This window comes from Orbicella franksi, chromosome 6 (assembly GCF_964199315.1).
Source record: "Orbicella franksi chromosome 6, jaOrbFran1.1, whole genome shotgun sequence".
NCBI classification, from domain to species: domain Eukaryota; kingdom Metazoa; phylum Cnidaria; class Anthozoa; order Scleractinia; family Merulinidae; genus Orbicella; species Orbicella franksi.
The window spans coordinates 32,087,797-32,102,402 of record NC_138150.1 but is presented as its reverse complement, the minus strand read 5'-3'; the positions used below and the strand labels follow the sequence as shown (position 1 = coordinate 32,102,402).

The window sequence follows — 14,606 nt, the reverse complement described above, 5'->3', positions numbered from 1 at the left end:
CAGTCCAAAAGTACGCTCAAAATGGATTTAATTCAGTACATTTTAATGATACTTTACAGAGAAAGCTTTAGGGATGTGTACATATGAGAATTTTGCATCATAGTCCTGAACATTGTTTCCTCTACCTGGTTAACATTTCTATGACTGGTGTGTATTCGGGTATTCAGTGGAACATTTATGTAAAACCTTTCGATATTCCCCCTCTCTCTGCATCTATCCCTCCCTGTTCACAGGGCTAATTTGGGTTCTCGGAGACCGAAGTAAAACTTTAAGGCCTTACTTTTCAAAATTACCGAATAGACGGATCTCCACTGGGTTTCAAACGAATGTTGTCAAATTACAATTATGTGTTCGAGCGCTGGCAGGGTCGTTGTGCTGTGTTCTTGGGCAAGACTCATTACTCCTATAGTGCCCCTCTCCACCCAGGACTATAAATGGATATTGACGGAAAAAATGTTGGGAGGTAACCCCGCGATAGACTCGCAGGAGTAGCACAAAACTACAAGCTCATTCAATAGTCGATAGTACGTTTGGAGTAACGAAGCCTTTCATTTCACAACGTGTTAATTCAATACTCACACTTAAAGACCTTATGTTGGGATCTGGGACGAATTCATGATAATGTATTTTGAAGGATCATACACTACAAACTGAGCTACACTGGATGTGTATTTGAATGTGGATTTTCTACATGAGAAAACTAATTTGCTAGTTATTTTTTAGGGTAAATGGAGCGGCATCTAATGAGGAAAGAGGCAAAATGCATGTAGGTCTTTACGTAACAGAAAATTCAAGTAGTCAATATAAAGTATTACACGAGTAGCCTTTTACTTGACTGCAATTGACCCTTTGATGGTGTAGGGTTGGAGCGGAGGGCGGAGAATTAAAGGCCATTACCCTGTCCTGCAGAGAGTATTAAAACCATGGCTGTGGAAAGGATTTGTAGTACGTTTAAACATATTTCCTTTGAAGTCCATAACACACAGAGATAACGTCATAGGACTTTATTATTTCTGAACAGACGTCATCTTTGAGCCATCGTGCATTGCATGAAACATATTGTCACAAATAGTTAAAAACCAACAAAGAAGGCTTAGAACATCAAGAGGGTTAATGATTTTAAGTACGACAGAGAAACATGCCTGTGACAATACGGTTGCCATGAAAGATCAAGATCCTTGACCGATGAAATACGATACTTATTTTTTTCCAGATAAATTTTAGGCAAGTCGTCAAATTTGAAGTTCATTGCTTTAGCGCTTTTAAAGGTACAAGCATTCAAAGTTTGAAGGCGCCTCTAAAGTTTTCATCACCCCTCTGGTCTGAATTAGTTATGCAGTTGACTCAGATCAACTTACGTCTCGCTTTCAGAAAAAGGTAATTTGTAAACGTCAACTGTGTGTTAATAACTTTTCGCGCATTAGACTCAAATGGAAATGGATGGCATTGGACTGGACGAAGATCCCGCCAGGATTCCAAATTCTGGAGTTTCCTTTCAAAGCCAATACACGTCACTGAATCAGGCTTCTCGATTACAAAACGTATCAGAAGATAGAGGGAATAATGCTTCATCAAACGCTTCCCAAAGCAGCCAATATGCACCTCTTCATCCGTTGACACGCTCCTGGGAGGTTCCGAGACAACATGTGACTCTAGAGAAGATAATTGGTAAAGGTGCGTTTGGTCAGGTTGCCAAGGGAACAGCAGTAGATCTTCGAGGATGGCCTGGGAAGACACTAGTGGCTATTAAAAAGTCAAGAGGTGTGAAATGCTTTAAAAATAGTGGTAAAACAGTGCCGAATATGTTATGCTATTCAAATGTTTCCCCTGTTATTCAGTTAATATAGTTAATATTAGTTAATAGTAGTAAAATTTTTCCCATTTTCAGGAGAAAAACCCCTCAAAACACTGTTTTCTGAGGTTTGCTCCCTGGACAACTTGCTAATGGACAGGATGAACTTAGTTCCATGCCTCTCGAACCATTAGTTAGTACGTTATCGTGAGAATGCTGAACAACACTTCATAACACTCAGGGGCGAATTATTCATTAACTATTGTGGTATGTGACATGGAAAAGCTCATTTTTGAAGTCAGAGTATGAAGTCCTTTAACCTGGTAGCAAAACTGTCCCACAGAGTTGCTTCATAGAAAAAAATTACTTTTAAGGTATGACCCCCTTAAGGTGATTCCTCAGAAATAAAAGTTGCCGAACGATGTTTTTGAAACTTTCCCCGAATGTTCCTTACCAAGCACTTTGTCGAAAAATACCATGAAAAAGATAGGTCACCATTCTCGTAAAAGAGATATGATGGGGCAATTTAACTTACACCATTTATGCCAAATCGCCTGCGTTATTTTATCGGTTCAAGTTACGTTTAGCGTTAGCTGGAAGCAAAGTTTTCCAAAGAAATACTTGCAAAAAAAACTTGATAGGTAGAAAGTCTAAAGCATCAGTAACAATGTAATATATAGTTTATGGGAAAAATACACAATTTTAAACGACAACGACTCAAAACGTGTTTCGAGGTCATAATTTCCATCCTCGACTAACTGTTTTGTGCACGCTTTTCGCTATATCTTTTTTTCTTTCCGTACATTATTTTTTTAATTTTTCAACTTAAAGATAACTATTCGTACAGGAAAGTTATGCAGTAAAAAATATAGGTCACCATGTTCGTTTAAGAAGAAACGAGCATTTATTTCGCTTTCGGGCTTAGCTTGAGAGAAATCTCTCGATGTGTGCACGCGCTAGCGCTCATGTGCGGGCGTGCTCGCACTGAGGGCGAAAAAGGTGCCCAATAGTGATGCGCAATTCAATTCTGAGGAATCACCTTCAGGTTAAAATTATCATGTAACGTAAGTGTCGAAATCTTTGTATTGTAATTATTTAGTACACGACCGAGGGTAACGGAGACCGGGGCTAGAGACGTCAAACAAGGATGTTAGCGCCAGTTTTGAACTGAAGAGAAGAGGAGTAGATATTGAAGAGTAGTAATGAACTTCCGTAGTCTGTCAATGAAATAATCGAAAAGCGGCTTTTCTTGGCGACCTTAAACATGTTTAGATGTATTGCAGGTTCATCATCCAAACTTCTTCAGATTCTTAACTCTGGAGGACTGTCTCCACACTGCACATCCACACCAGTGGATGTGCAGTGTAGCGTAATCATTCCATGCAATGCAAAGCTGAACTAAACAAACCGGAATCGCTTCGAAGATTTGTAGAAAGAATTTCAAAATACCCTGACTTGGGATAACTATTTGCATGGCAATTCGCCGACGAAAGTCTCATGAATAAATTTTTGCAGTGGCCTTTCGTTCAGATCTGTAAACTATACACCGTAAATGCGAAGTGCGCCGAATTGAGTCGATCGTTCGCGTAGTACGTGTAAACAGACTGAGAAGATTTGAAACTCCGACTCAAATCAGTAGCAGTCACCAGAATCACTTAATACATTTAAACAAAGATAACATGAATTGACAAGATAAATTACCTTGAACTCTACCAAAATTCTGTAACCCAAACGAACCAAAGCCCATGTAATTATAATTTTATCGTTACTCATTCTTCGTTGCAGACTCATAGATCGATCAAACCTGACTATGAAATCTTCCCTAATCTTGTTCCCTGAGGCGCTTAATGTACGCTGCCAAGACCTTGATCGGCGCTCACCGCTTTTTACGCATTTTCCTGCTCAGAATAGTATTGCAACAACTCGAGGCGAGCAAGTATACGTGTGCATGTGAATGTTGTGCAAATGATCTCCTTCTAGACCCAGATCCTTTTGACTGGTTCTTCGAATCGGTGGCGATTTTCATTATGGTGATTTTTCACGACTTTGAAAATTCATAAAAAGTTGGGATTTAAACCGAAAGCAAAAATTTTGTCGGTATTATGATCAAGAATGTATCAATATTGTTTTTTGGCGCTATAGTCACTTTTAGGCATTAGAAGGGTCTCGATGGCGTGGTGGTCCTTACGCTAGAATTATCTGATTTTCGCTTAATTTTTGAAGAATAACGGTTAATTTATGTCCTGATGGTTAATAGAAATCTTCAAAATTGATCATCATTGTTTTTAAAAGTAAAGAACTAATTTTTATTGCTCAAAAATGTTTGTGAAACATATTTATAGTGTTAGGACCATTCGGGGATGGAAAAAGTGTTATTAAAATGCACGCACGTTTATAAGCCGATAAAAGCGTGTTACTGGGAAAAATATTATGAATACACCCCACGCCTCGAGAAAAAAGTTCTTAGTGCATGACTAAAGGGCCAAAAAAATTACGCTTGTACCAAGCGAAAAGAGGTTATCGTTTACCAGTAGATTAACAGCGTTGTGAAAAGCGTAGCAAAACTTTCGTGTTGATTTAACGCCAACTGTTATAGCTTTTCTTATACATTGAGCGTAGAACCCAAAGATGACCCCCTTGGAAAGAATACTAAATGTACCGCTGAGTACTGGAAAGGTTCGAGTTAGCTGAGTGGGTAAGGGCGAGTGTGAAACAGAACAGGTAATGAAACGGGGCAAACCAACAAGCAAGGACGATCTTAGTCACTTTCATGCCATTATAAAGTCAAAATACTCTTCTGTTGACTACATTAGCGTGTTTATACACTGTTTTATATATATATAATATATTTTATAAGAAAATCGAAGCTGGAATTTGCGAAATTTTAAGAATAAAGCGTTCGTTGCGAAAATTGAAATACAAAAGTAAAAAGTGAAAGCTAAAATAAGCTGGAATAAAATTATAAAAGTACGACAAACAAAGGAAATGAAATAAGGAAATAAACTTTCTGGAATCCTAAACAGACATAATTTTTTAAATCATGACTTGTTTAGATTTAGGAAAATGTTTATTAGGATCCACGCGGTGTGTGGCAAAACATTCGGAAATAACAATCGGAAGATGCGGCACCTGGGGTTTGAAGCTAAAACGTAAATATTAGTACGTGACGGTATAAAACCAAAACCAAATTGATCACCCTGGCCAGTCACAAAGGATACAGACAAACCAATGAACCAACTAAAACTCTGGTAAATACACGTAGCCGACGAGAAGCGCGGGAAAACGTGTGTGATCAAGTTGTGATTGGTTTTGTTATTACTTGTGATTGAATCTAAACGTGGCACGAGTTGTTTTTTAGCCAATCGTATCGCGTAATGATGCAAAAACAACTATTTTTCGCCACGTGAGTGAAAACCGTTCTAATTTAACTGTGCGGGAGATTCAGTTTTAATGGAACATTTTGTTGTTGCATGTGTACCTGCTGTGTTTGATGAAGCACCCGTCTCGCAAATTGAGTGCACCCACCTTTCCGTTCTTCTGGGTTGGTCATCATATACGACCAAATTAATTCAAACTTTCGGTTTTTCTTTTGCTAATTACTTGTTTAATCGTTTCTATAGATTCTCGATCGCGACTGGATCTCCGCGCGCCTAATCGTCATGTAATTTACGCGGGACTACGTGGGTGTCCAATTAAACGTTTTAAATTATGCTAACTGTAATTGGATACCTACGCCACTCGCAAGTCAATTACCCGCACGTTAATTAATGGCTTGGTATTCCTTCTTAGTGTTTCCTACCTTTTTTGAAACTTACGGACAACGCTACAGACTTTTTCGCTCAAACTAAGTTCGCAAGACTTGATAAAAATCGGAATTTGTTATTGATACAATTGATTAGTAACTGGACCTCGTGTTGTACAAATCAGGGAGCACTGATCGTGATTTTAATTCGGTCTCGCGCCGCGCGCTCGTCCGATTTTGAAATTACTCGCCCGATTACTCCTTGAATTGTACTCCACTCGGTCTAATTACTATTCCTAATTAAAGTCAGAATTGAACTCGGCTCCTGAAAACTGATATGTCCTCAGAAAGATAGTTCTATTTTTAATGCATCCATGATTTATATACTAGGAATCAAGAACAAATTCTAAATGACTTTTTCGCTGACCAAGGATTGTAATGCGCATGTCTTATGGCCACAGCAGGTACGGTCATATGAAAAAATGCCATGCAAATTAAACGTATTTAGATCTGTTCGTTCTTAGAATAACTGGTTGTGGTAAGCCGCCACATGAATTGAGATCACTGATTAAGGCCAAGTTAACGGCAAGTTAAAATCTTTAAATTAGAAAGATTTGCAAAAAAAAGCATTTAAATGGCTGGCCGTTCCGATCCAAATTCGTTTTCGTACTTAAATGCTATAACATGTCACCCTTGAACCTAAGAGGTCTAAAAGCTTGGCAGACTCTATTTTTTTTTAAAAAAAGTACGTTCTTTTCTTTTGTGGCATCACCAGCAGGGTTCTGCACAAAACCAGAATGCTTTGTTTATTCACTTAATGATCAAATTGTTAAAAGTATATTAAGCGAGTCTATTCCGAGGCATATCAGAACGTAATCAGCAGCTGCTGCTACATCTTCTGATAAACAAATCTTCTGAAAGAAGTCGCCAGTCCGGTGCAACTGATGCAGACCGAATCAAGAAAAAGACTGTGCTTTTCTAAACTGACGATATATAACGAATAACGAAACGTGTGAGCATCTTTGTTTGAACATCAAGCAGTGAACTGAAGTTCCATCGACAACTCCATAGCAAGTCAGGTACCGCTAAGTTTAAACACATTATAGTGGTATACTTCAATCCTTTTCCTTTTGGACAAGCAACTCTATCTCGTTCTTTACCCAGAGAGAAAGGGAGGGGGGAGTAGGGACGGCGCAGTACGTGGTGAGAGCGTTCGTCTCCCACCAATGTGACCCGCGCTCGATTCTGACGCGATATGTGGGTTGAGTTTGTTGTTAGTTCTCGCATTGCTCCGAGGGTTTTTCTCCGGATTCTCTGGTTTTCCTCCCTCCACAAAAACCAACATCTCTAAATTTCAATTCGATCAGGATAGAGTACCCGCGTGAAAACCAGCTAAGGCTGATGTAGCTTCCTCTCTAAATATTGTAAACAGAGAGAAAAGGAGAAGCCGATACGTGACCAATTTCACTACAAAGAACTTAAGGTTGTTGACGGTATGAGGGATTGTTTTTTTTTTTTAATTTCTTTTGGACAAAATGGGTAAAAGATACAGATATAGATAGACAACCTTTATTTTAAAACGATGAAATTTAAAGCGAAGTCGTTTGTACTAAAACTTGATATATATATATAACTAAAACACAACAGCTTAGGAAATCTACACTAAGAATCTAAGATCAAGTATAATACACCTGTACGAACTCTTCAAAACTACAATTAAGTGGAGATATCACTTTGCAAAATACTCTTTGAAATTGTTATCTTGTTGTTCGTTTTTCAGAGGCCCCGTTCACATTACGCTGTAAGAACTTGAAAACGGAGCTTTCTTTCTCCTGTTAGGCCTTCCTACCACGCTAATTTGTCACGAAAACGAAGCTTTTCGAAAGCGCCCTTCAAAGCAGAGGGATTTGAAAACGGAGCTTTAAGTTTTAGCGTGAACAGAAAACATTTTGAAAACGAAGCTTTTCGAAAAAAGATGAGCTTACGATAATCATGATATTTTCCTGCACGAATTTTATATCTCGAACACAAATCGATCCACAATGACCGGTGATTGTTGCAGTTTCAAATTCCTCGGGCGTAGTGTTGACGGAAAACATTTGATGCATTTTCGGAAAGAAACCTCTGTTTTCAAATTCCTCCGGCGTAGTGTGAACGCGGCCAGAGAGAGAGAGAGAAAGACCAGGTGTCTTCTCCTGCTAAATATAAATAGAAATTATTCGATTTCTTCCTGCAACAGTAATTACGTGCGCAACTCGCACGGAATTGATTTAAACATAGCTCTGCCAACGAATACTTAAAGATATCCAGCAGATATTTCCCTTTACAATATTTATTCGACAAAATCCTCTTTTTCTGAAAAAAGTACTTTGATTGGCACTACTTGATTTTTTTGTTTGTTTGTTTAATCTATTTCTGTTTTGGTACAAACAGGCTTACTTGACGAGACAGATGGCTTCAAGCTTGGAACACATATTGTTACCATCCATACTGCTATTACTTCTTGACAGCTTAATTTACCTGAAAGTGATTGTACCTTTCGCAGAAACCGCTACATCTGTTTCAAGCTTCTTTGAGAGTCACGGAGGTTGGTTAAAATATTAGCTTAATTTCAAGAACAATATGCAGTTAGGATAAAAACCCCTCAGGCTTCTCAAAGTCAAATTTCCGTAACCTTGAGCCCTTGTGTGGCTAGCAAGAGACATAATTCATGTAATTTGGATATCACTGAGAACTTTTTACTTCCCTTCTTAAAATGCGAACTATGGAAAGCAAAACAGTCTGCCTACAAGTGCTTCATAAAACACCGTGTTTAATTGTTTACCGTTATCCTCTCCTTGATCATTAAACCTTGAGATTAAAACTTAGGAAGGACGCAAGTAAGGTGTGCGCATGCTCCTTATAGTTTTACGACAGCACGCACTCTGAGGACCGTAAAGCCTAAGTAATCTGCGCGCTAGAAGGAAAATGTCAGTCAATATTTTACGACGTCAACATGAGCACAAAAAGCAAAACTGACAGTAAATTCACTCGCGTCTCCTCCCGAGAAATTCCGTAAATAAACATTTTACTTTAGTTGGTACTTCAGGAAAACCTTCTGATCAGTTTTTCCGCAGCGGTAACAGACATAAACTTGCAGAAATAAAAGAATAAACTTCCTGTACAAACCCAATTTTTTTCGTGTTTACAATTGGTATCCCACCGCATTCGTTGTACTGTGGAAATTTTGGAAGATTTCACCAGAGGAAATTCAAGAAAATCACAAATAAAGCTAAAATTTAAAGCCAAAATTTAAACAGAGATTATAGTAAAACACAATTTCATCATTGCTCGTTACATTTAATAAGTTTAAGAGGACTGGGTGTAAAAACGAATGCAAACACAGCATTCAAAACATAACACTAGCGCGCGCAACGCGATAAATGATTACCTCGTGAAGCTACTTTAAAAGCCTGAATCTACGCGGGAAACATGTTTTGAAAGCAAACTTGGCTTTAGTAACATATTATGGGGGATTTTTAATGTGTGTTTGCTTGGGATAAAGGAAGCTTTCCTTCTGCCCTTCTAGGAAACATTGAACAGAACATCGTTGCCCAAACAAAATTTTCATTAGTCTCTTCTTGCACGCTTGGGTAGCCAATCACAACGCAAAATGTGGTCTAATTTGAACTAACAAATGAATATTATAAACAGCGAGAGTAATAACTGTCTGTGATAAGAACCACTGTGTAACAACTCTGTCTGATAAGGTGCATGTTATCAATTTTCTAATACAATTTAACTCTCCGCATATTACATGTTGTTATTTGCAGATTACGCTTTACTTGGCCATGTTATCGGTGTTTGTACAGGAGACCAATTGAAGTGCGGGTTGCAGTGTTTGAGAAATGAAAAGTGCCGATCATACAACTGTTTCGCTGCAGAGAGCCTAGATGCACAAATCTGTCATTTAAACAAGGAAACGCGATTTTCCAGACCTGAAGATTTTAAGAAAAACCGGGGCTCAACTTACTTCGAGCTAAAGCAGGTTGGTATTATCACAATATTTCTTAAAATTGACAAAATGATATCGCCAAGACTTACATTCTCTCTATATGTCCCTTTGTTTATCCGTGAAGCATAGGTCATCTACATGTACGCTCATCAGTATCCTGTCATATTCCGGTTCAATACCCTAAAAGGTATCAGAAAAGCTCCTGCTGTGAAACTTTTGAGGCTGAACACCAAGAGGTACCAAAACCGCGTTTTTAACCCCCTAAAAGGTACGACGTGCACCACCATCCTTTTTATATGGGTGTCCCCCCGGATCCTCTTCCAGTTATATTTACGCTTTTCTCGTTTTCTTTTCTTTGGCGGGATGCAAAAAGTAAAGAAAGTTAAAGGGTAACCTTACCCTGTTCTCCATAAAATAATATTTCTCTTATGGAGAAGAAGTCAATCGCAGACACGTCTTTTGTTAGCTGTTGAGTCCACACTGTTACCAGTATCAATGAAATGCCACACTCAGACAAAAGCTAAGTAACGTCCTTTATGATGATGATGATGATGATGATTATTATTATTATTATTATTCCAGATTTCCAACTCGAATTTTGTTTGTGAAAACGACGGAAGATGGAGCTCACATCAGAATTACTGCAAGTGTAATCCTGGGTACGAGGGGATCACCTGTAGCTCAGGTAACTTTCTAATGTATCATGAATCATAAAAAAAACCCAGTTTAGTTTTGTAGCCTGACCATGGTTGTTTGAAAGTTGACTGACACTATTCCAGGATTAAACTGAAAAGAGCTGATATTCATTGCTATTTTAATAGCAATGATTTTAAACGTACCATCGAGTTTGAAAGTAGTCCACGTCGAAAATTGAAGACAGAGGCTAGAACAGCAACAACAATTATAAGGTATTTAGACGTGAGAAAAATACAAATAAAAACAAAATGAGATAAAAAACAAAACAAAACAAAAAAAACACAGTAAGTCATGAAAAAAATCAAACTTGCGCTTTTCCTGGGTTAGGTTAATCTTTATTTGAACAAACTGACCCTGCCCTTTATATAGGAACTACTTCGAAGCACCACAAGCAACTCACGTTAAAGCTATGTTTTTGTGACGAGTACAACAGATACTGATTGCAATCCCTACTCGAATGACATAGTCGCCTCTCAGAACCTAAAGTAATAAGCTAAGACCTTGTAACAGTGAGAAAAAGTCGCTATTTTATATTACACAAAGAAGCACAAAAAACCCGATAACTAATAAACTGTGTTTTTAGTTCAATTTCTAGCGAAGCTCGGTCTATTCTCTACGTTTCCTGGGCATTCCTGTAAGGACATCCGGGATTCTGGAGATTCGGAAGGAGACGGGGAGTACTGGATCGACCCTGCAAAAGATGGAAACCCTATCAAAGTCTACTGTGACATGACAACTGACGAAGGTAAAAAGGAATTATCGATGTTAATCGAGGTGTCTCGCTTCCACGGACGAGGCAGGGTAACTTTTTGTATTTGCCAAGAGTACAGACTGAAGTAGCAGAAAAGTCTTTATTCTTCTGGATGCCAAATTTATAACTGTTTAAAAGTAAATGTAAATCAGGAGCCATAATCGGGGACGGAGACCGTAGGCGCGCGCCATTTCTAGTATTGGGGTTGTCCCCATGATATGGGACGATAATTCTATTTTTAGAACAAATTGCGCCATCGCCTGCGGCACACGCACGTACATGTGTCGAGGATTTTTGCGGATGTCGCGCGGGGGGGAATGGTGTCCGAAATTCCCGAAATTTTTCATGTTTTTGGCTCACAACTCAGCGCGTTTACGTCTGTCGGAATTTTGCTTATTTTCGTCGTAAGCTGCTCCAGTTTGAGTGAAGTAGGACAGTGTCGAATTTAGGTATGTTCCGCTTTAAGCTTAAATATATATCGCTGACCAAGTTGTGTTCCAACGGATGCTTCTTTTACATGAGCTGTACATTACTCCACTTTAAATTTCACATATGTTGAAGATTAACAGCTTTCCATTACGCAGCAAAAAACTAGCTGAATATATTTAGATATAGCAGAGCTTCAGGACTTCATAGTTTCCTACTCCTCTTGCCACACGCTTGCGAGAAATTTGCCAGTCTATCGCGACCGAAAAGTAAAACAAAATAACTGCTAGTTTGAGTTTCGCCTGAATTGTAAGCAACGCTTGATGTTTCATCAAGGTCCAATAACTTTACGTCCGTAGATACTGCTCAGTTTTATTCGTGTAAAAATTCAGTAAATTCTCTGTTGTCGATGAATGAGAGCACCCGCTGATGCTTGTTTTGTACAGTCAGTAAACATGACAAATTGTACTTCCGCCGCACTTTCGTGTGAAAGCGTACATCGAACTCAAACAATAACTCTGTAGTTTTGAATATGTTTAAGATTGATAAATGTTTGAGAACATATTAAAAGCTAAGCTGAAAATATGCGAATAAAGCAGAAATAATCAGCAAAGTTACGTTGACGCTTTCTTTAATCAACTTCGGATAACGATTTCGATTTTGTTGATCGAGTTATCAAAACTCCTTGTCTATTTTCATTTTCGCAGTGTAAAACTTCGCTATGTTTATGTTGAAGAAACACACATGATGTTAGTAGCCTTTTTTGCGTTCGTGAAATTTGTTGCAGCATCTCAGCACAAAAGATAACGAAAGAAATCTTTGTCAAGATTTGTTGACAATTAAAAACATCGACTCAGAATTGAAAGTGCACGAGCTGCACTATGCAAATGAGCTAATTGTACGCCTCAGATCTTCCTTTCAAAAACTTTTGCAAACTCACCAAACAAGCAGAAACAATCAAAACAGGTTTTGGTTATGATTAACCATTGTCTGAGAAACTCACAAATTAACTCGATACCAGAGTAGAGAGTTTTCTTGCTACATTCTTAAGTCAGAACAAACGCAAAAACATACGCGTAAAAGTTGGCCCAACTAGCGCGAGCAGATCTTATTATTCATTCCCAGCGGGAGATTGAAGTCTTGTTTTCGACACTGAAAAATCCACCTTTTCCGTTAGCTCAGAGCATAAAACTACATATAAGCGCCCTGGTTCGTATTCCCTGCCTTATTCCCTGCCATCGCTGGGAAAAATACGCAAGATAATCTCTCAAGGTCTCTCAAATCTCACCATTTGATCACGCAACGTGACAACATCCACGCGAGAGCCCCCAACATGTGCCTAGATCCCCGCGGATATATGACGTCAGGATAGCGCAATTTGTTCTAAAAATAGAAAAATTGTCCCATATCATAGGTGCGCGCGGATCCCAAGACTTACGGTCTCCGTCCCCGATTATGGCTCCTGTGTAAATATAATTTTCTATTTATATATATATGTAATTTTTGCTTTAACCTTAGTATAGTTTTTACGTTTTTAACATTTAAAATAATTTTTATATAATTTTTAGGCATACTGTAAAGTTAATAATTTTTTATATTTATAATTAGCAGGGCCTCTATTGATGGCAGTTTTATTCATAGAGCTGACAGAGTTACCCTGAAAAAATAAAGTTCTACTTACTTAAGTCGGACAAATTAATACCTTTTACTTTTCAGTGTTACTTTAAGTTATTTATGAAATACTAAATGGTAAACTTAAGTTTTCCTAATTTCAGGAGGCTGGCTTCTAGTCGCCAATTGGTTAATGGAAAGCTCTACTCCACCTGCTCAGAACTGGGAACCTGAGGCATCATACCGCAGGATCAGCTACTATCAGAACAACAGAATGGGTATCGGATTAAGCGCCATGAAGGAGCTCAGGACACACCTGTCTTTCACTCAGCTTAGATTCCACTGCAGTAAACAACAGGGACGTACGTTCCACGTGACTACGGTCGCCAATAGCACTGGTGAAGCTGTGGTCCAGTACTTCAGTGATCAAACGAACGTACTTCCCCTTGCTTGCAATTCTCTTAAGAGATTGGATGATGATAACTCTCAGTTGGCCATACAATGTCATCGGTGGGGTTCACAAAATAACGGGAAATGGGGAAGCCGCAACCACAAAGGAAACAAAAGGATGTACAATCGAGCGGCATTTATTCCTGGCGAGAATCAATGGAATATCGTTAACGGAAAATGGCTGTGCGATGATACGGGAAGCAACGGAGTATCGTCAAGGGATTTTTGGAAAATCTATGTGCGCTGAAATGTAGATAACAATCACAGAACTGTTGGCTTTTACATTTTGAGGCATTTGTCCGTTTCTTCTGAAACAAAGCATAATTCCGTTTGAAATGTGAGGCAATTTAAACAATTACTCAGCGTAGCATCATTGAGAGATTTCTGGAGAATCTATGTAAGATGTAGAGTATAATCACAGAAACGCCGAAAAAGACTTCTGTGTTTTGCGGCACTAGGCTGACATTTGCTGTTTTTTCCTTCAGTTGTTCAGATAAAGGACGTTAGTAAATAGCTCTTTCAACAACTAGACCTATGCTGCAAAAGTTTGACCAGCGCTCCACTGAAAACCAGGCAAAAGAAAACAGCTCTTAACTGTTGGCCTGCATCGCTTGGGTCAAAGTGGCTGTTAAAAACAGATACAAGGCTGTGCAATATTTGGGTGGTAAAAGTAACATTCATCAGGAGCTAGGGACTCTAAGTGATGAAGTGAACCAAATGGTTGGGATATATAAAAATAGAGTGAGATAAAATGCCACTTTACTATACTAAGTAAGGTTGAAAACACATGCAAAAGAAACCAACTTGAAAATAATGTATCTATGAGTATAATGAGGTCCCTAATTTACCAAACAGGTACACCGTACGGCGAGTGACCTCGTAGACTGGATGATAGGGGTTTGATTGAAATCTCTAAGAGCCTATAATGACAGATAACAGTTCAATTAAACTTACCGATACCACAGGTGCATACGAAGAAACAACTTGGTACGAATCCCTTGTAGGATTCGTTTGTAGTTTCAACAACATCTTGTTGGGTTTGGGCACCTGTATAGTGACGCAGATTGTGGCGAGTGAGACTGTGATCCTCAAAGTTTGTTGAGTTTTGTCGCGGAAACAATCGTCTGTTATTTCTATTCGATGT

General features: G+C 38.6%; 2 protein-coding genes across 2 annotated transcripts; both read left to right on the top strand.

The window, feature by feature from the left end:
* The first annotated feature begins 83 nt into the window (after positions 1-83).
* Positions 84-2,186, top strand: LOC145491211 (uncharacterized). The gene is made up of 2 exons (XM_081470363.1): positions 84-766; positions 1,425-2,186. Exons 1-2 carry the CDS (start codon positions 761-763, stop codon positions 1,845-1,847), a joined length of 429 nt encoding a protein of 142 aa, XP_081326489.1. The 5' UTR covers positions 84-760; the 3' UTR covers positions 1,848-2,186.
* A 5,799-nt stretch (positions 2,187-7,985) lies between these two features.
* LOC145490625 (uncharacterized) lies at positions 7,986-13,906 on the top strand. The gene is made up of 5 exons (XM_081469710.1): positions 7,986-8,121; positions 9,347-9,561; positions 10,111-10,213; positions 10,820-10,969; positions 13,177-13,906. The coding sequence occupies exons 1-5, from the start codon at positions 7,986-7,988 to the stop codon at positions 13,707-13,709; spliced, it is 1,137 nt and encodes a 378-aa protein (XP_081325836.1). The 3' UTR covers positions 13,710-13,906.
* The last annotated feature ends 700 nt before the right edge of the window (positions 13,907-14,606 follow it).

Coding starts and splice junctions, on each gene's coding strand:
- LOC145490625 (XM_081469710.1), top strand. CDS start 7,986: ATGGCTTCAAGCTTGGAACACATATTGTTACCATCCATACTGCTATTA. Junction 10,214..10,819: donor GGGGATCACCTGTAGCTCAG/GTAACTTTCTAA, acceptor TTCAATTTCTAG/CGAAGCTCGGTCTATTCTCT. Junction 10,970..13,176: donor TGACATGACAACTGACGAAG/GTAAAAAGGAAT, acceptor TCCTAATTTCAG/GAGGCTGGCTTCTAGTCGCC.